Source organism: Electrophorus electricus, chromosome 11 (assembly GCF_041902795.1).
Source record: "Electrophorus electricus isolate QZ-2024a chromosome 11, ASM4190279v1, whole genome shotgun sequence".
Classification (NCBI taxonomy): Eukaryota; Metazoa; Chordata; class Actinopteri; order Gymnotiformes; family Gymnotidae; genus Electrophorus; species Electrophorus electricus.
In genome coordinates, this window is record NC_137507.1 from 7,752,314 (window position 1) to 7,772,500 (window position 20,187).

Here is a 20,187-nt window from a genome sequence, read left to right on the forward strand (position 1 = left end):
CCAGCGGATCTGCAGTAAGATACAAGCGTTTACGCAGTCTCCCTGCGTGGGAATTCTTCCCCCTAAACTGAGATCGCACTGTCCTCTCTGTAGCTGTGTAATCAACCAATATTCCTATTTATGTTAACCACCATTTTTTTTTTTCATTATATGTGATGGCATCGTATAACAGAACCATATAACAGAACTCTACCCACTGTATAATGGTGCTATTTTATAGTTACTAGCAAGGGTTGGTTGAAAGCAGAATTTGGTGAGTGGGTTAGGGGTAATCTGAAGGTCGGAGGTCTTCCCTTTTGCACAGCCTTAATGGCCACCATTCTAGAAAATGTTCTTTTTTATTTGTAAGGTATATCAATTAGGTGGTAGTGTGTGTATTTGTGTTAGATCTGTGAATGCATGGGAAAAAAAGAATCCATTTTAAATGATGGTTTTGACTCAGCAGAGGTCCCTATGCCAAATAACTTGAAAACACTGTGAACTCATGACCTTCGGTACTATTAAGGCTGAGTGTAGCTTTCCTTCCACGCCGGCTACGTTCCGTAGATGATTTCGGCACTGATGTTCACAACCCATCACACATCTGCAGCAAGTACGAGGACGGTGCAAATCTGCCCACAGTGGAAACGACCCTCTGGGCACCATTTCATCCCTTCGTACATGAAGTTGGTTGACTGTAGGTTAGGGAATGAGACTTTATTTTACCCTGACCGGTTTATTTATTGAATTACCTGGAAAGTTCTGTTAGAAAATGAAGGTAAATGTCATTAGAATTGCCATCTCGCAAATTGACATGGAACAAACACAACGGATGTACAATATTATACAGGCTGTGGATTTAGTATATTCTAAATATGGAATTGCTTATATAATTACTTATATACTAAATTAAGGAATTATTATTATTAATTAACAGTTAACACTTGGCCAAATGAAACATACTTCAGTACAATATCTTATTCTGTGAACATCAATATTTTGCTTGAGAATTTTAATCCACTTACAGTAGTTTACAGTAAACAGTTTGAAATAAGTCATACATATTTACAAATATTTATTAAGCATCAAAGTAAATCAATAGAATACTGATGGCCAAATGTAATTGGCCAATTTCACTTTTTTGTTTTGTTTCTTTCTTTTCATTGTGCATACAAGTTTTTTTTTTTAATTTTTTTAAAGTCAATTCATTATAATGTCAGCTAGCACAGAAATACATAAATACAAAGAAAAAAAAGCAAAAACAATAGATACAAAGAGCTGATTTTTTTCAATTGCCTGACCTCGGCCAGAATATCCATATCTTATGTGTACATATAAACATCGAGGGTTGTACAGAGAAACATGTTATACCGCAAACACAAATGCATTACAATACCAAAGACTTTGATTAACTGGGAGTTGCATTATGTGTCAATTATCTCTAATCATTTCCAAATTCTTTCTATTTTAATCTACGGTGCTTTTCTCAGCACCAATTCAGACATACTAACCAAACTACTGTGGTTAGAATAGGTGGGGTTAGGGCTATTCTGCAAATTGGCTGGAATTGGCTACTCTGGCACATAGCAAACTTAAAAACCCTCATGGGCAGACCGGACATTTTAGGGGTCATCACTAACAGAGAAGCTGCTTCAGTGTACAGTATATTGATATCGTGAGCTATTGTGAGTTATCATGCTTTAGCACTTCCCATCTTAAAGGAGCAGAGTTTAGCTACAGAAACATAGACACACATGATGGCAACATCCAAGATTCTTACTTTTTTTTGGTCTCATTTCAGAATTAGTCACAATATGTAAACCACGGTGGGGGTGAGAAGAATGAGGAATGTTTGTTACTTGTCTTTTGTTTCTGATGAGGCTTCTCTGACTGGTGATCTAGCGCCTTGTGTGGCCATTATGGAAATGACTGACAGTTCACCAGTCCTGCTGAATAAACCACTTTGTCAATATAAGTCTCAAGTTGTGAGTTACTACTAGTAGAAGGGGAAAGGTGACAACAGGAGGTAACAGAAGACTGGACCACACCAGATCTTTTCAAAGCATCATGGAAATCGGTTTTCCTAATTCCATTAACCATGCCAAAAATGAGCATGACACAATGATACTTCCTAAAAGATGTCCAGGGGAAGGGGGTGTTCACTAAAGAGAATATTGCATGTTCAGGGGAGGGGCGGGGTGTTCACTAAAGAGAATGCTACATGCTCAGGGGAGGGGGGGTGTTCACTAAAGGGAATGCTGCATGTTGGGGTGGGGGTGTTCACTAAAGAGAATGCTGCATGTTAGGGAGGTGTTCACTAAGAATGCTGCATGTTCAGAGGAGGGAGGATGTTCACTAAGGAGAATGCTGCATGTTCGGGGGGGTTCACTAAGGAGAATGCTGCATGTTCGGGAGGGGGTTATTCACTAAAGAGAATGCTGCATGTTTGGGGGGGTGTTCACTAAAGAGAATGCTGCATGTTCGGGGGGGTTCACTAAGGAGAATGCTGCATGTTCGGGAGGGGGTTATTCACTAAAGAGAATGCTGCATGTTTGGGGGGGTGTTCACTAAAGAGAATGCTGCATGTTCGGGGGGGGGTGTTCACTAAAGAGAATGCTGCATGTTCGGGGGGGGGTGTTCACTAAAGAGAATGCATGTTCAGGAGAGCGGGGGTGTTCACTAAGGAGCATGCTGCATGTTCGGGAGGGGGTTGTTCACTAAAGAGAATGCTGCATGTTCAGGGGAGCAGGGGTGTTCACTAAGGAGAATGCTGCATGTTGGGGGGGGGTGTACACAAAAGAGAATGCTGCATGTTCGGGGGGGGGGGTTTCACTAAAGAGAATGCTGCATGTTCGGGGGGGTGTTCGCTAATGAGAATGCTGCATGTTCGGGGGGTGTTCACTAAAGAGAATGCTGCATGTTCGGGGGGGGGGGTGTTCACTACAGAGAATGCTGCATGTTGGGGGGGTGTTCACTAAAGAGAATGCTGCATGTTCGGGGGAGGGGGGGGGTTCACTAAGGAGAATGCTGCATTTTTAGCCTCTGGGAGTAAGACTGTATTGGCAGGTGAAGGCTCTTGTATGTTGTCAGCACATTTTAATGGATATATAGTGGAAGAATTAAGCCTTTTTAACAGCTAAATTGGACACCTGGCTGGCTTTCAGCAGACACTGTAGTTTGTGAATGTGGAGTGGGTCTGTTGGCAGGCTTGGTTCAGCCATTCTGAATCTTCTTCCATCCATCTTCTCCTGTGACTAATACTAAATCCATTATTAGTACCAATTAGGAAAATTACACTCCAAAACAGGAATGGGAATTCAAGATTCTGAGTTTTGTGGTAGACAGAAACTACGAGAAAGCATATTACAGAATGGATATCCAGCTGCCCTTCATCTTGGTTACATGACCACACATCACAATAATCATAATTATCTGTATCATTTACTATTATAGTTTCCATGACATGTCTATGTGAAACTGGGTATCTGTTCCCACAAGTTCTCCTGATCACTATAGAGTAGTAAACAACCCAAACTGTCCTCCTCACAGCCAGCAAAAGCATTCTTTAACATCCTCCTGCTCACATTCATGCTTTATTCACAGTTATATTTCAAGCTCCTACCACCAACCTTCACAGTAGTTTTCTGTGTGACACCTCGCCATTCAACCTGTTATGTTTTCAGGGCAGCAGTTCACTGTTGCTGAGATCCAGCGATGGTAACTAAGAACGGCAGGCGCGTCCTCACTCGGAGTGATTCAGGAACACGGGAGACGCAGGGCTCGAGTAGCCGTCTGCCGTGTTCCTCTCCAGATGCGGTCTCAGCTAGCCCAGTACCCCAGAGCTCGGGGTTCATGTGAGGACACTGTTCCTGGAGCTAACCCTGAAACTGAAGCTTCGGGCCTCGGCCACTTATGTGCCCCGTGTCTTTTAAATGTCCTTGTGGTCTATTTCAGGGCTTTCTCCTGTTTCCTAGAGTCCTACACAGGCGTGTCAGAGCGGGAAAAAAATTTGTGTAACACTGGCAAAGAGACATTTTCATTACTAATGAAGGACAGGGATGAGGAAAAAGACTCAGTGCTGAGTTAACAGAGTACTGAAGAGTGTACCGAAGAGTGTTGTAGAGTGTACTGAAGAATGTACTGAAGAGTGTATTACACTATGGATGAGAAAGACACAAAAAATGTGTAATTGTTTCATACTAACTAGAGGTAAAGACAAAAGCATGAATTACGCCAAAGACCGGTGTGTCCAGAAACAGAACAGTGACATCCTGAAACGCTTTTCCGTTCAGCCTGAACTCCTGTAAATTATAATTTAGACAAAGTGTCGAGAGACACGCATGTTAAAGGACTCGCGAGTGAGAGGTTTAAAACTTTCAACAGTGTAACTGGTTGTTTGGCTGAGCACACTGACAGTGTGGACACCCCGTGTTCCCTCTAACTCGCTACAGATCAGCGAAGGAACTGGCAAGACACTTCACACTGGAGTCTCTCCCTCGTCCAGTCTAATTCATCCATAAGAAACCTCTCTCCCAGCACAGGTATCAACACGAGCAGCAGGGTAATATTCACACCCTAGTCCAGCTCTTTTTCCCTCTTTCCCTCGGCAGTGGAAATTCACTGAGTGCTGATTGTGGCGAGAGCCTGTTGGCTCAGCTGTGTGCTTTAAGATCCCATGATGTCAGAGCTGTATTTTCCTTGGAGAGCATCTCATCAGCTGCATTGTTCCTGGAAACCATGGCCTGCACTCTGGACAACAAAGAAGCCAAGCCCAACGCAGTCCTTCGCTTCTGGACAGCCCCAACACAGTCCTCCAGTCCTGGACAAGCCCAACGCAGTCCTTCGGTCCTGGACAACCCCAGCACAGTCCTCCAGTCATGGATAACCCTAAGGCAGTCCTCTGCTTCTGGATAGCCTAAATGCAGTCCTCTGGTCCTGGACAACCCCAATGCAATCCTCCACTTCTGGACAGCCCCAATGCGGTCCTCCACTTCTGGACAGCCCCAATGCGGTCCTCCACTTCTGGACAGCCCCAATGCGGTCCTCCACTTCTGGACAGCCCCAATGCGGTTCTCCAGTTCTGGACAACCCCATCACACTCATCCGGTCCTGGACAACCCCATCACACTCATCTGGTCCTGGACAACCCCAACACAGTCCTCTGCTTCTGGACAGCCTCAACACTATCTTCCAGTCCTGGAAAATCCCAACACAGCCCTCCACTTCTGGACAACCCCAACACAATCCTCCAGTCCTGGACAGCCCCAACACAGTCCTCCAGTTCTGCTTGAGCCCCCCATGGCCCCTGAGCCCAGTCACTAGTTCTTTAAAACATCACTGAGCAACATGCAGGGAAGGAGAAACTCCTGAATTGCCTTTTCAGTCATTCGCTGTGAGACACTTGACTCAAGTTGGGGGGTGGGGGATCTCTCGCATTTCCATTTGTCCAGAAATTTGAAATGTAACATGATGATAGAATGGAAGAAGGAAAAAGGTAAAAAAAACAAACTGTCCACTTTATCACAAATAGGGACATCAACCAGCATGAGCAGGACAGGCAGGACAGTGTCCAACCGAGTGTTCACCAGAATCATTCTCTAGTGACTCCTTAAGACTTGTGTGCCAACGATAGTGCCTCTATTTCTCATTTTGATGGGCCTGTTTTAGATGAACTTAGACTTGTTTCCTCAAAAGTTGTGCCGTTGCATACAATTTTTTTCTCAGTTCAGTAACTGCAAGCAGTGTAACATTAACCTTGTTAATATATTTTTGTACATACATAGAATATATATATTTATCTGCATATATATATTTTTCTCTATGCACCCGTTTCTCTTCCTCAGCTTGGACAGAGCACTCTCCACCATTTCACTGCGCGTTATACTGTGTATGACTATGTATGTGACGAATAAACCGAACTTGAACTTGAACTTGAACCTACACGCAAACTACCCATACAGTAGTTCCTCGTCGTTCTACAATTCTGCATTCAGATGGTCATACTTACACAGCATTGTAGATCCATCACTGTCAAACACTGTAGGCGAGGGTCGTGGAACTGGAACAAAACCCTGTAATAGTTCTTGTGTCATTATGTATACTGTGTCATTTCTCATAATTCCCATTTAAACTATCGAGAGGACAGAAATGGACTTCCCCCGGTGTGCTGTGCTCAAGTTACAGGATGTCTGTAACCTCGGTTCACTTGCTACAAGGAGACGGTCGCAGAGTAGCACATCTCAGTCGGGGCACTCGGTGCACTCTCTGCCAGCCAAAGCACATAGAAGCCCTGAGCAAAAACTAGCTTAGCGGCTGCAAGATACCATAGACAAAGCAAACAAAAATCAGAGGATTTTCCTTAAACATCGGTGTGATAACACAAATCTTAGCTGCGAAACATTTAGAGGTTGGGCACTCAAGCCGTTTCTTGTAAGATAACAAAACACGTTCTAAAGTTAAACATGCTGCTTAATTCAATCATATTTGAAAGTATATGAATAACTAAAATATTGCATTATACACAAACCCATACATGTGTTGGAAGATTCGGTAGTAGGAAACTAGTAAGTAACAGTTACCATTCACCGGGGTGTACCAGTGATTAAACCTCTTACCATTCTCAGCTGGTCAGCTGTATTTTTAATCAGTTAGATGTCCCACTGTTTATAAGGAAAAGTAATAAAAACAACATGCTAGCTGTGATTCCTTGACAGTCCAACCAGCAGGTAGCTCTTACTAGCTACCCAGCCTGATTTTTAAAACATGCTAAAACTGATAATTACCACAGTAATTTAGTTATACACACACTATATTCAGTCATTTAGCACACTGTCACAATTCTCACACTGATCAAAACACGTACTACATCTTTACTATTTTAACCTATTTACCCAATTCTACATCTTATTTTAATTCACAGAAGAATGCAAGTATTAAATCATACAATGAACTCCTTGTACCTTGTCAAAGAAGGAAAGGAAATCTTCAATAGGCTGTGTTTTTTTTTTTTGTGCGTGTTAAGATATCAGTATTAAACGCGGGGCCAAGAAAGGAAAAGTGCTTGTGTATGTTTCAGTGGGAGAGTGAGAGACGTCAGCAAGGAGGGTGGCAGCACATGAGGTAGGGTTATAACAACACACCGGCTCCAAACTCTGGTGGACTGCTCCTGGAACACCAGGGTCTCTGCAGACCAGTTTCCTTCAGTAGATGTGCTCGGCCTCCAACAAAAATACTCACAAAATAAAGGCCGGGGCTTCCAAGTAAAATCACTTCGACTGAGTTCAATAACTGTTATTCATGTCCCATTTTTCCCGTCGGTGCAACAGCTTCATTGATATTAATAAGGAAAACCCTTGTGCTTTCCGAAGAACCAAAGAGGGGTCTGGAAGAGCTACGCAGACTTGTGTTTCCACACCAAACAGCCTAAACTCTGGCACACGTCTCAGTAATTGGCAGTAACTTGTGCATTTGGCTGTGTGTGTCAGATATAGTCTCTCGAACTCTCTTATCAATTTGGCAGTTAACTAGGATTGTAAACCGGCTACGCGTGCATCTCAGCGGTTTTTGGGACATTTAAGACAGATGTACGGTAACGGGCATCATTGTATGTCTTTGTGTCCATTTCACTCAGAGTTCAAAGGGCAATCTCTCATAAAATTACTGGTCGTGCATCTCCCAGCCATGATCTCAAAGTGCACGAGGAGATATTATATGATACAATGGCCTGATTGTGTGTGATCTGATGGACGGCGGAGTCTCACTGCTTCTCATTCCTCACACAGCGTGTGTTTTCATTGCATTTTCGGTCACGCTCTGAAGACTTTGCTCAAAAGGTCGCACGAGGACACAGCCTTTGACATTCCATTCTTCGGCGAGGGAACCGGCTGTGTAGAGGATAAAGGGAAAGGTAACTTCCTGTCTGTTTTTCCTCCCTGCTGCATCCTCATGAAAAACGCCCTTGATCCCGGCTATAATCCACCCATTTACGGTCCCCAGCATCCCCTAGGCAGGCAGTGACAAACCCTTTAAATATATATATATATATATAATCTCTGGTATCATGACTCACATAATACTGTGATAGGTCACCTACCACCTCTTGAGAGGAGACTCAGGTAGTCGCGCGACCCCACTGAAAGGTAAAATGAAAACAATTACATCAGTGTCCCACGTCCACCAGTCCGACGTCAACGACGGGATGCTCGTCCCCTCTTGGGAGCTATATAACCATTGTGAGTCTCAAAAGAGCAGCCGTGGACAGCAGGTCTGGTTCTGAAGAGCGCCGGCATGATCAACTCGCCCTGCCTCATTTTAGCCCTCACGCTGCTCGTCAGGTGTAACGCTCACTTCTCGAGCTCAGCGGAGGAAGGCGGAGCAGAACAGGGGAGTCTGAGCACGGCCGTTGGAGGAGACCTGGTGAACATGGCCCAGCATGGTGTGCTCTCTTCCAGAAGATCCTCCCTCGTGGACGGAAGACTGGCCGACGAAGACAAGAGAAAGAGCATCTTCGTGCTTTTTGTGAGTAGTCCTCACGGACACATTACATTTTTGGGCTTAATTGTAAGTCACTTTTATCCAAAGCGACAATTATGACTAAATACAACTTCATACAATTGAGGGTTAAGGGTCTTGCTCAGGGACCCAACAGTGGCAACTTGTCAGTTGTGGGACATAAACTGGCAACCTTCTGATTACAAGTCAAGTACCTTAACCACTAAACTACCACTGCCCTGGTCCTGTGCTCATGACCGCATGAGTATTGAACATTGCTGGAATGCCAGCATGACAAAACAAAGCCCTCTCCTCCAGTTGAGGGATCTTTGACAGGACACTTCTGCTAAAGATCCGCACGCTCACCAAATGGTACGTGACAAGTTTGGTGAATCCTGTTCAGAAAATAAACATTTGCTTAATCTTACTGAGTCATGGTAGGTCAATATATTGCTGATCAAATGTGGCTGCAATCAAAACGTACACAAATTATTAAGCAAACCTTTATTGTACAAGAAAAAAGGAACATATTGCTGGTTTGTTGTTTAATCTTTCTTGCAGTGCACAGCTCTTTCCACAGCCTCCACTGACATTCAAGCTGCAGTGTTTTGGTAGCTTCACTTAGACAACATGCAAACAAGGAGAGACATTCTACACAAAGAGGTGTGTCTCTGGACCGGGTCCATACACGTGTGCTGTGGCCCCTTGGTTGCTCTGTGGAAACGTGGGGCGATCCCCATGTTGAAACAGTTATCAGAGCAGTAATGGAACAATCGAGAGTGGTGAGGGTGGGGGGTTTACCACCACGCGGGGGGAAAGCACCATCACGAATAAAAGAGGCCAGTGTGATCTTGTAAAAGGGCAAAGTGAGGCATGGGAAACTGTGCTGCCATCAGAACATTTTCTTCCACACTCAGTACGACATACCAGAAGCCCCTGGGTGTGTGCAGCTCAAATTAACTTAAACATCTCCAGGTGCGGCTTGAAAAGGAAAACAAAACAAGAAAAAAGACATGGGCTTCCATACAATAGATCCCCAAAGAGGAAACGGTGGTTTATGTTTAGTTTAGTGGATGGGACCGCTAACAGTGGTTCGTCAAAGAAAGGCCCCGGCCCTCAGACGCTGCTCTCTGATTGGCAACAACCTGCTCCCTCAGGACGCGGGGCTGAGGGCAGCCGTGAGGGGTGAGATGCGCCCTGGCGCTGGCTCGACCCTCCCTGCGCTGTCCCCTTGGAGACAGGACCACACCGTCACCGGGACCCCGAGGGATAATTATAACACAAATGACCTCATCCCTGTGGCCAGGAGGGACCTGGACGGTAAGGAGAGGCCTTCTCACTCTCACACACTCGCTCGCTCTCTCTCTCCCCTCCTCTCTCACCCTCTCCTGTTCTCCTTCATTGATGAACGCAACACTAGAACATGGCTGGCTGCCAAACTTGGCCAAGCAGGTCAGGCTGGTGGTGTGTTTCGTCAAGCTGGTTTTACTTTCCCCAGTCAGTCAGTCAGTCATTCGGAGAAAAAGAAAAAAAAAAAAGAAAAAAAAAGATGGGATTTCTAGACAGCGCCTGCAATACTGAGCCATGTCGGAGTTTGTATAGCTTTCCAAACATGTGGTGTGTTTTACTACTTAACAGTGCATCAAACAGCCACAATTCTCAGAAAATCTATGAAGATAACCTTTAGTCTAAGGAGAAGAAGAACCACAGGGGTTGGGTTTCGGTGGATGTATGTATTTTAATGGTGCACTGCAAATGTAACGAAACAGCACTGCTCACACTAGCAGGCTAACAGCTGCCCACCACCACGCGCTCTCTGCAAACCCAGTGGAAATTTGCTTTGTTTCTGTCCAGTGCTGCGTTGCATGATCGGGAGAGTGTACCGACCCTGCTGGCAAGCCTGAGGTCAGACCCTGCCCACGGCTCACCCGGAGCACTCGTGCCTACCACCATCCTCAGTTGTGTACCATCGTTTGTCCAAACTTCAAAAAGAAAAAAACAGTCGTACAGTTTAAAAGGTTCAATTAAAGTTTTATTCAAAACCATAAAGTCTGATCAGCTTGTGTGGGGGAAAAGGGTGCACACAGTGGAAGATAAGTTTAACATGACTGATATAGACGTTATAAAACGCCATTTAATGGGTTTGTAGTGTAATGCATAAATAGAAAGATTCGTCTCCATAGTGGTTCGGTCAGAGAGTAGTTCCACATTCAAAACGCACAGCCCCAGTGTTCTATTTAAAATCCCTCACACACTCAGCTAAAGCGTTGCAGATCCATGTCAGGGGACACAATCACACACACGCTTGGCTCGCTCTACTTGAAATGCATTTAGATCACTGAAATAAACACCACACTGATCTCCTAAAGAAGTGTCCCACATACGCCTCAGGTCACAGGCGGAAAAAGCTCGTGAGTGTGCCTTGACCTGCGAGAAGCTTCCTGGGGGCAGATTTACACTTCCTGTTTCCCGTCCGCAAACTGCACGCGGCTGAGGCGGGTCTCTTCTGGGGCGGCTGGATCTCCTCTCCGCCTGGTTCCACGCTCTCTCTGTTTGCCAGCTTCCTCTTGGAGGCCTTGATGACTGTTTGGACCGATGCCAGGTGCGGACCTGGGCCACCTGTTGGCGTGTGGGCGTTGCCGGTTCGCTGCACCAGAGCAGCTTTGTTTCCAGAGCCCCAATGAGCCAAGGACGTAGGCTTCAGAGCCACATCTACTGCAGAACATGAAATGAAGGGGGGAAATCTCCCTCACACATGCAAAAGAAAAGAAGAAGGAAAAAAAAAAAAAAAAAGTGTGTAGAGGTGGGGGAGGGGTAGACTTGTGATGAAATTGCTGACGTTAGACTGCAGTTTAACAGGCAGTGTGTTTATTTTACAGACCTGAAGCTGAACATTTGTCATGTAACACAGAGCATGAGGTCCCCCCCCCCTGCATGCATGTGTGAATGTGTTCTTGGGGCTTTTACTACAGATGTGGAGCTGGCCAGGTTTACAGAACGGGGAATCGTTTAAGGGTTGATGTTAAGTACCAGTCCCCAAGCACGGACTGAACAGAGTTCACAGCCCTGGAACAGGAGGTGACCTGGGCCACTATTCCGACGCTGTGGCGTCAGACCGACCTGGAGCAGTCCCCTGTGTGTGTGTGTGTGTGTGTGTGTGTGTGTGTGTGTGTGTGTGTGTGTGTGTGTGTGTGTGTGTGTGTAACCTACATAAACCAAGTATGTGGTTCAGTAACTACACAAAGGAATAAAATCTGTGTTGTCTGGATGGCACACACAGTACCTGTGAGTTTATGAAACGTGTCTGTGGATGCGCGTCCCTCCTGCTGAGACGCTGGGACAGGTGGGGGGCTCTGGCGTCTGGGAGCCGGGTGCACGCAGGTGGGCAGTTGACTTGTGCTTGGAAACTCCAGTATGCGGTTTAGGGGCGGAGCGTCGTCCAAGTACGTGCAGGCGAACTGGGAACGAATGACCCTCCCCTTCACCTGGAGGAACAGTCACCTCAGAGATGAGCAAACACCTCACAGAGAGGACGCTGCCGGTCCGGCCCAGATGCCGGAGATAAAAAGCATCGGAGCTCATGGAAGGAGAGAGTTCTCCTGAACCTCCAACGGGGCTGAGAGGTTTCAAGGGGCTTCAGAGAACATCGATCAACCACCGACATGTTCGACCGAGCCGTGCTGCTCAGGCTTACTGCACCCAACCCTCCCCCCTCCTAAACCCTGATGGCCCACAAAAAAATTGTAAAAATCCAAATATGTAAATCAGGAGATTGCATAAGATACTGCATTCCCCCCCCCCCCAAAAGAAATGGATCTGGACACACTGCTGGGGAAGCGGGGCGTCGGATTAAAGCCGCTCATAGCACGTTCTCAAAAGAACACGCAGAGCATCAGAAACCCTCAGACAGAGATGCTTAAAACAGCCGGCTGGGGCGCCCTGATTGCATGCTAATGGGCACCTTCCAGAATGACGCCGCCACAAGCTAAATACAGCAGTGCTAGGCTCCGCCCACCCCCCCAGCCTGGAGGGGCAGGTCGGCAAGGACGTGGAGATCCCCCAGCGCACCGGAGGCCTGTCCTGGTAGGAGACGGCCGATTTGAGGGCAAAGGGAGGGCAGCAGAGGAGGTCAGCAGCAGGTGAGTCTTTACAGCCGCCCCCCACGGTGCGAGGGTGTGCTTACCAAACATGCTGTACTGTATGCATCAGATAACGCTGGCTCTCCCTCCCTCCTGCTCACACCATTTAGCCATTAATCATGAAATAGCTCTCACACACGCTCTCTCTTTAGAGCCAGGACTCATTTGAACAGACCACCAGCTAAAACAACCAGGTTTTACCTATCCAAAGCAAATGCGCTTTAGCTCCACGCGTGGAAGACCTCTACGTCATAGGTCCCTGCCTGCCAGCTGACATCAGCCTGGGAAGAAACTAGAATAAGGCCACACTGCAGACAACCAGAAGCAACCACCTTACAAGGCCGATGCAGGGAGGTGGATACGGAAAAGCTTCTGCCTGCAGAATTCATGAAGTGTGGTGTTGCGCGTGCGCCTTTACCACGTGCTCACCGGTACTCTCCGTGTGTTTATATTGTAAACAGCCTATAATCATGGCCAGTGTTATATAGCCTAATAGTTAAACCTCATAAGGCCACAAATTATTATTAGAGAATAAAACTGCTGTTTACAAGGGCAACTGATACACACCAAAGACCCAATATGTCATACCGTTACATTCATGGCATTTAGCTGATGCTTTTATCCAAAGCAACTTACAATTATGACTGCATACAACTTGAGCAACTGAGGGTTAAGGGTCTTGCTCAGGGGCTCAACAGTGGCAACTTGGCAGTGGTGGGACTTGAACTGGCAACCTTCTGTTAGCAGTCAAGTTCTTTAACCACTGAGCTACCACTGCCAATACAACAGCATAATCTCACCATCTTTAATTAGACAACAGCAGAAACTTACTGAAACTCTCTGTTCTGGGACCGGGGTAGCTGAGACAAGCCTGGCATTCATCCCCTCTCACACTCACAACAGCTCAGCCCTCCCTACCCAAACGCTGGTACACAAGCCGATTAAGGACACACGACAAGCACTACACAGGCGACTACACCGTGAGCGCAAGGCGCACGTCTGTGTCTCTTTACCTTAAAGTTGACATGTCCGTGTTGGCCCTGAACACGTTTCCGTAAGGGCTTCGGGGAGAGTCCCGTGGGGATCTCCGGAGACCTGCAGGCAGAAAATAAATGACAACAGATCACCACGAATGAACAAAAGTGTCTCTCTCTCTAAAAAAAAAAAGTAGTAAATATTCATCTTAAAACAGAAGCAATGTGCTGCGTCTGTTGCGGAGACGGAAGGAGTAACCCTGCAGAATTTACCGGAAGAGCATGAGAAGAGACATCTCTTCAGTCCCAACAAGAAAGTCCTGATCTTCAGTGAGCAGTTCCACGCTGTTCCTTGAAGGCGGCGCCGTTGCCTCTTCATCCAGCAGAGCCATCAGTACCTTCACGGTCTCTCTGCCCTCGTATGCTGTAGCATGATTAATGGCATAAGCTCGGGGCTGCAGAAAGAATGAAATAAATAAAGCCAGTTTGTGCATTTCAGTTGAATGGCCATTAAAAAAAAGACGACAGATTTGGGACATTTGCGGTCTAGATGTTATGAATATGCATTGGATTAAGTCTACCCTCGAAGGACTGATTCCCGAGCTGGTCGCGGACTCTTTCTGGATGGTGCAGATTTGTTGGATTCTTTCTTTGAGCTCGTTCGCGGTCTTTTCCACAACAGGAGACACAGGATGTCCGTTACCGAGGCTCTTCAGCAGAGCTGCACGAACACTGGACACGATCCTGGATGCGGCAGCGCTAGGAGGAGGACAGAGACGAGCTCATGAGACCTTCAGCCGACCAGTTCACTCCAGCGTGCACACACACACACACACACACACACACACACACACACACACAGAGAGCCCAAGTCCTGAGAAAGTCCGGCACGAGTGGTCTATGTCCTGTGCTGGACCGGACACGTCCATGCACTCGCGCATGCGTGCGTGAGAGGACTTCATTCAGCATACACGCTGGGCCCAAGTGGAGGTAGAAGCCAGCCTGAATTGCTTACCCGGCTTGTGAGGGAATTACAGTAACAGAATCATCTGGGAAAACAGATGGTAGTTGTAAAAGAGGCCCTGAACGTCCAATAAGAAGTGTATTTGTATGGTAACATGGCACTCCATAAGGTAGAGGGGCGTGGGTGCGCACGGCTCAGTGGATGAAAGAACTCTTCTGGCTTCAAACTAAATCGCTCTGTCCTGTGGGAGAAGCCCTGAAGTTCCAGAGCCGAGAAAAGAGCCCCGCCCTTCAGAATAAGAGCCCCGCCCTCCACGTTCTAGATGCTTGTGGTCTGCCATAAGCATGACACAGAGTAAATTATCTTTAGTCCTTCATAAGCCAACCACTGGTTCAGTTTACCGTTATGTGTTGCATTGCCAAACGTTTGGAAAAGCATCCCTCAGAGGGTTTTTGAAGTGAGTGCAATCAAGAAAATATTTCAACGCATGACGTTTAATCGGCTTTGAGCAATCAAACCACGGAAGGGCCCGATTGCCTTTTTCTTTTCAGTACAACGGGCTTTGATGTTCTGCAGATAAACATGCCCGAACAATTCAAGCCACATCAACACTGATGCAGCCGTCATTACAGGCCAAGAAGAAGAGAAAAATAGATCTATAGATAGATATCGTGGATTTCGATAACGTAAGTGTAGGGAGACGTCTCCGAATGAGATTGAAATCTGTCCAGGAAATCAAAGGCTTTGGTTATCACCGTCTTTGGGGTGGGAGAGAGAATTGGAGTCAAAGTCAGATGAGGGCTGGCCGTTGTTTCCAGAGCTCCGGCTCACGGCTGTCGACGTCACAGGTCAGTGCGATGTGGCAGGAGCTAAAGTCATGAAATTTAAATGATTATTTATTCTTTTTTGTTTTACTTGCTGTTAAAGATGTGGAAATGCCATCTAAGAGGGGAGACTTCCTTTCCAATACTGATAATTCCAGTAAGGTGAGAGGAAAATAATCCATGTTCATCTGTACCACATCTACCTCAGTATGAATGCCAGATAGAGAAAACCTGTCTTCACTGTACTCTTACCAGAAGTTCACAACCATTCTTGCAACATTTTGGCAAGAGCATTCACTAAAAAATGGCAACCTCTTAATACACCACGTGGTAGATTCTCATCTTATTATAAACATGTATGAAACTGATTACTTCAGCAAGGCGCTTGCGTCTACCGGGCGTCGTTTAATGAGGTCAGTCGAGGTCAAGCTTTCGTTTAACAACTGCAGGTTCAGTTTTACTTCTGTTCTCCGTGATGGTGTGTTTAATATCCAGTCGTGTCCCATAAGACTGGAAAACTGCCTATGAGCACAATCGGTGTGAAGGGACACAGTGCTCACCAGTCCTATCGCAAAAAAGCCAGCTGCTAACATCCAACAGAGCTTGGCTGACACCCAGCAGAAACTAGATGACCGATACGCCGAGAGCAGAACCTGGGTTGAGCTGAAGGTCATACACATGTAGCTACGGGTGGAGTGAGGGTCGTACTACCATAGCTGCGGGTGGAGTGTCAGTTTTCCCAGGCAGTTTGCTCGCAGGCTGCCTATGTCACAAACATGAGCTAAAACAAGCGGTCATTACCCTGCCCACAGTCATGTCCAATCAGAGTACCTCCACCCATGCCTTGAGAACTTTGCAAACTTTGGCAAGGCCGCAGACAAAGGAAATGTTAGTATTTTAAAACTAACTATGATAGCTAGCTATATGCTTCTTTGGCTGTTTAGAACTAGCTAACGCCAATAGCTTAGGTAAAATAAAATGTAATTTTCTAGAAAATTCTTGGTGTTACTTGAGTTACTTGCTCCAGTATCCACAATAACATTAATGCTATTAGTTTGTTAATTAGTTTAATATCTGTAACTTCATCTTAACAGGTGAATAACATGAGAGTTAAAGATACAGGTGGGTTCCACTCGGGTAACCAGCTATTGGGGACATTAGCATATTGTGCTAGGGGTCAATTGTAATTTTACAAAACAGACACGCTTTTCATTGTGTGGGTCGGACTCAGGGTTGTAGGTTCATTTTAATTACAAGGGTGACCTAAACTTTCCTTAGTACTTCATTAAGAACCAGTTGAAATTCACAGATAAAAGTGTACACTGAAAGACCATAAGCATAAATATGATGCAGAACAACATACTCTTATCCTGTCCTTCATCTGTGGAATCTCTCAGTCTTCCACAAACCTAAGATTTGGAATAAACCAACTCCATTTTTCAATTGACAAACCTGAAAATTCTCAGTAACTCCACCTGAAACCTTTGTGCTTCAGAATGTTCCCTGCTCCATTTCACTACCACACTGAGGAGCTCGGCCTGCATGGATGTTTAGCCACATTTCAATTCTTAATTGATATACATTTAAATAATGTTTCTGATGATTCCATGTCGTTTTAATATTTCACCTCCAATTGGATGAGAGTCAAACAGGACAGGAGTTTGGAAAGAACCGGACTACCTGGGCTCAGGGGTTTCTCCCAGGATCTCTTCCAACTGATCAGTGAAATGGACAAACTGGGACAGGCCCTTCAGATGCTTCCTCAGAGGGTCCAATTCTGGGGGGGCGTATCCTTTCCCACCTAGCTGGATCGCCCTGACAAATGACATCGCCGCCTGAAAACACCCAAGACAAGTAGCCAATCAGCATGGAGGAAATGGAGCATCGGGTACAACCGCACCTTGGCGGACAGCGAGCAGAGCGGGTCTGAATTTACCAGGAAGAGAGACGTGTGGCTGAGCTGTGCAGCATGTCTGAGGTCAGCGAAGGCCGTGCGACCCAGAGCGCGGCTAGGCGTGTTCAGTGCGTGTGCGACAGCCAAGTCATCCTTGGTGTTTACCACCAGGCTCAAATAGGAACAGAAGAGCCTCCTGACCAGCCTCTGCATCTGAGAAGGTAAAAGACGAACGTGCGTGAACAAGTAAACATCCACAACGGTTTCACACGGTTAACGCTGCCCGGCACTGCAAGTCCAACATAAATAAACACCTCGAAACTGTGACAACACCTGAGACGGCACACGGTAAAAAAAAAAGGAAGTGAAACCTGGCTTACAGTCTAGGAACAAAAAAGTGTCTGTATAATTTTATGATGGTGTCAGTTTGACTGAATTAGGCCGCAAGCGGCCCGCCCCCAATGCCTTGAACAGACTCATTTCATAAATCTCAGCTTTAGTATTACAGTAGCAAAGCCCAGCATCTACTCTCATAAATCTGAGGGTGACAGGGTGTCTAGAAAAGGGGGAGAAGACGAGCCTGAGCCGTGGGTCCCATTTTCAGAACATCTCTCTTAAATATGAGTGAAATGATTTAATGGTCCTGTTAATAAATAGGAGATGGGCAGGCAAACAAAAAGTGAGAAAGAGAAGGAGAAAGAGAAGGAGAGAGAGTGCTAAAGAGCATGAGAGAAAGAGAACAGAAGAAAGAGAGCGAGAGAGAGAGCGCGCGATTGCCAGACAGGGAAACAGAAACGCCTGTGCAGGGAAACATCGTGCCAATTAACATTTCAAACAAATCACTCCCTCTTTGAAAAGACAAGGAACTGCAGTGGGAAAAGCAAAACTTTCCCCACTTCTTCCCAGGACAGAAACTGCAACACTAAGCAAATTCACTGACAAGAACCTGAGGGTAAACGTTCCACCAAACCTCACCTGCGAGTCGAGTCGGGCCCTGTGGGACGGGGTGGCAGGACACTGACAGGCCTGCTCCGCTTCTTCAAAGGTCTGCGCTCTCCCCCGCAGGAACTCAAACAGCTGCGTCTAGGTGTGAAAAACAACACCAGGAATAGAGATATTGCTAAGTGATGCGCCGCCGAGATGAACGCCAGAAGCGCGTCTCGGAGGCCCTTGCTGACGCCACTAACTGCTCCCAGACACTCACTGCGGTGGGGGGATCCGCCGGGTCCGTGGTCCGCCTCAGCTGCGAATACATGCCGTGGACGTCGGGCAGGTCCACCGTGTTGGTGCGCTTCAGAAAGCGCTCGTACTCCTTCCTGATGAGCTCATAGCCCTCCGGAAGGGGGACGGTGTCGTGGGACAGGTGGAGCTTGTCCAGCAGCAAGCCTTTCCAAGCCGCGAGCACGTCGCTCAAAGCCGCGGCGAACTCGCCTTTTTCCTAGAGAAAAACCAGAGACCAGCGCGCAGTACACGCAACAAAGATGGAGGTCAAGGAATGGAAATGTTTTAGAGTTCAGCTGCATGTTAAAAACATGCTCATTAATCTGCCTCGAGTTGTGAAGGCACGGACATTTTAGACGGCCGCAAGAAGCAAACAGTCGTCTTTAGTGGCTTCTGCCAATCCGCCGGATTAGTCCCGTCGGAGCTGCCAAACTCACATGGCAGAAATTCATGTTAGATTGTTACTGCCGAGTTTCAGAACTTTAAAAGTGTCTCTTAACACCCTCCTGCTTGCCAGCAGTGTACAGCGTGTTCCTATAAACGAGTGTAACGAGTCTGAGATGTACAATAAACCATCTTTTTTTGTTATCTAATGTAGACGCGTGTTTCGTTTCCCAGGGAATTGGGCTTTTGCCCTGCAGAAATCATTTACCTATAAATCATTATGTAAGAAAATCTAGCTAGCGCCAGGCGACCCGATCTGCTAAAGCGCAACAGTCCGTTCTCTGGGTGTGTTCGTGTGAAGGTTACCTGCTTGTGGACCTGAGCGGTAGCGAGCTGTAGGACCAGCAGCATGCTGTCTGCTCCGCGGACAGTGGTCCTCTCGGAACCGACGACCCGGGCACACTCTCTTCTGAAAACCCTCACCATTGTTCTCAGGGGTAACTCGTCACTCCCCATTTTCGCTTTACGAGTACGACACCGTACCTCCAAGCACAGAAAAAAAGCCCCTTGGCTTATTTACTGACAAGGGATGCACAGGAGTGCAACTCATCAACTAGGAACTCGTGCCTATGAACATGAGAACCGCAGCAAAGTTTTAGAGGTTACACACTACTTTAGCCTGTGGGAGAACTAACCACTAGTATGATCTTATTCCGAGATGTTAGGGAGGTAGCTAGCTTGAAGAAAGCACAGCCATGCAGACTAGAGATCGTTTACGACTCCGTGCCAGATAGCTAGATATCAGGTTATTGCTGTCTTCAACACAAACGAGTTTGAAATTTTTAAATGTTCACGAACATGCACTCTTGAACCAATCATGTTCAAGGTGCTTGTTTTGCCACGCCTCCTCAACAATGATGGGCTCGGATCCTGGCTGGCCCGCGTGCACAAATTATAAAAAAATAAACTGAAGATCAAAAAAATTAAGACATCGCCAAAAATTACAGCTATTATTAAGACACATTAAATGCAAGTAAATCCCGTGGTCTAAATTATATGAGTGACATTACATATATTCTGCAATCTACACATCATTTACAGGACTCTTACTGTACATAATAATTGATCTACACATCATTTACAGGGCTCTAACTGTACAGAATGATTTGCATGTCAGCGAATTTACGCAGGTTCGCGTGAGTCCTGCATAACAAGCCGGCAGTACCCCAGAAACACAAGTCAAAAACCGGAAGTACACAATAAAATAATTCCAACGTTTTGAAGGCGCGTCGTGAGAGCTTATGTTAGCTAGCTCCAA

The 20,187-nt window shown here is 46.3% G+C and overlaps 3 protein-coding genes across 4 annotated transcripts in view; 2 read left to right on the forward strand and 1 right to left on the reverse strand.

Annotated features, from left to right (window-relative positions):
• Positions 1-8,242: 8,242 nt before the first annotated feature.
• Positions 8,243-10,457, forward strand: pmch (pro-melanin-concentrating hormone). The gene is made up of 3 exons (XM_027021605.3): positions 8,243-8,496; positions 9,627-9,789; positions 10,324-10,457. Exons 1-3 carry the CDS (start codon positions 8,266-8,268, stop codon positions 10,371-10,373), a joined length of 444 nt encoding a protein of 147 aa, XP_026877406.1. The 5' UTR covers positions 8,243-8,265; the 3' UTR covers positions 10,374-10,457.
• A 184-nt stretch (positions 10,458-10,641) lies between these two features.
• On the reverse strand, positions 10,642-19,660 carry parpbp (PARP1 binding protein). 2 transcript variants are annotated; one of them, XM_027021600.3, is made up of 10 exons: positions 19,236-19,660; positions 18,469-18,702; positions 18,240-18,347; positions 17,307-17,477; positions 17,051-17,205; positions 14,164-14,341; positions 13,856-14,037; positions 13,622-13,703; positions 11,753-11,954; positions 10,642-11,184 (listed from the first exon to the last, which is right to left on the reverse strand). In XM_027021600.3, exons 1-10 carry the CDS (start codon positions 19,383-19,385, stop codon positions 10,862-10,864), a joined length of 1,785 nt encoding a protein of 594 aa, XP_026877401.2. In that variant the 5' UTR covers positions 19,386-19,660; the 3' UTR covers positions 10,642-10,861. The 2 variants fall into 2 exon arrangements, with proteins under 2 accessions (XP_026877401.2, XP_035383683.1); XM_035527790.2 differs by having other exon boundaries at positions 10,642-11,181; positions 19,236-19,659.
• A 446-nt stretch (positions 19,661-20,106) lies between these two features.
• Positions 20,107-20,187, forward strand: part of nup37 (nucleoporin 37) — a 13,187-nt gene continuing 13,106 nt past the window's right edge. The window contains exon 1 of the mRNA XM_027021591.3: positions 20,107-20,187. This exon is cut by the window's right edge and continues 36 nt beyond it. The gene's annotated coding sequence lies outside the window, so the exon portion shown is untranslated.

Coding starts and splice junctions, on each gene's coding strand:
- parpbp (XM_027021600.3), bottom strand. CDS start 19,385: ATGGGGAGTGACGAGTTACCCCTGAGAACAATGGTGAGGGTTTTCAGA. Junction 17,206..17,306: donor GCCACACGTCTCTCTTCCTG/GTAAATTCAGAC, acceptor GGGTGTTTTCAG/GCGGCGATGTCATTTGTCAG. Junction 14,038..14,163: donor CGGGAATCAGTCCTTCGAGG/GTAGACTTAATC, acceptor TTCTTTCTGCAG/CCCCGAGCTTATGCCATTAA.
- pmch (XM_027021605.3), top strand. CDS start 8,266: ATGATCAACTCGCCCTGCCTCATTTTAGCCCTCACGCTGCTCGTCAGG. Junction 8,497..9,626: donor AGAGCATCTTCGTGCTTTTT/GTGAGTAGTCCT, acceptor CTGCTCCCTCAG/GACGCGGGGCTGAGGGCAGC. Junction 9,790..10,323: donor GGCCAGGAGGGACCTGGACG/GTAAGGAGAGGC, acceptor GTTTCTGTCCAG/TGCTGCGTTGCATGATCGGG.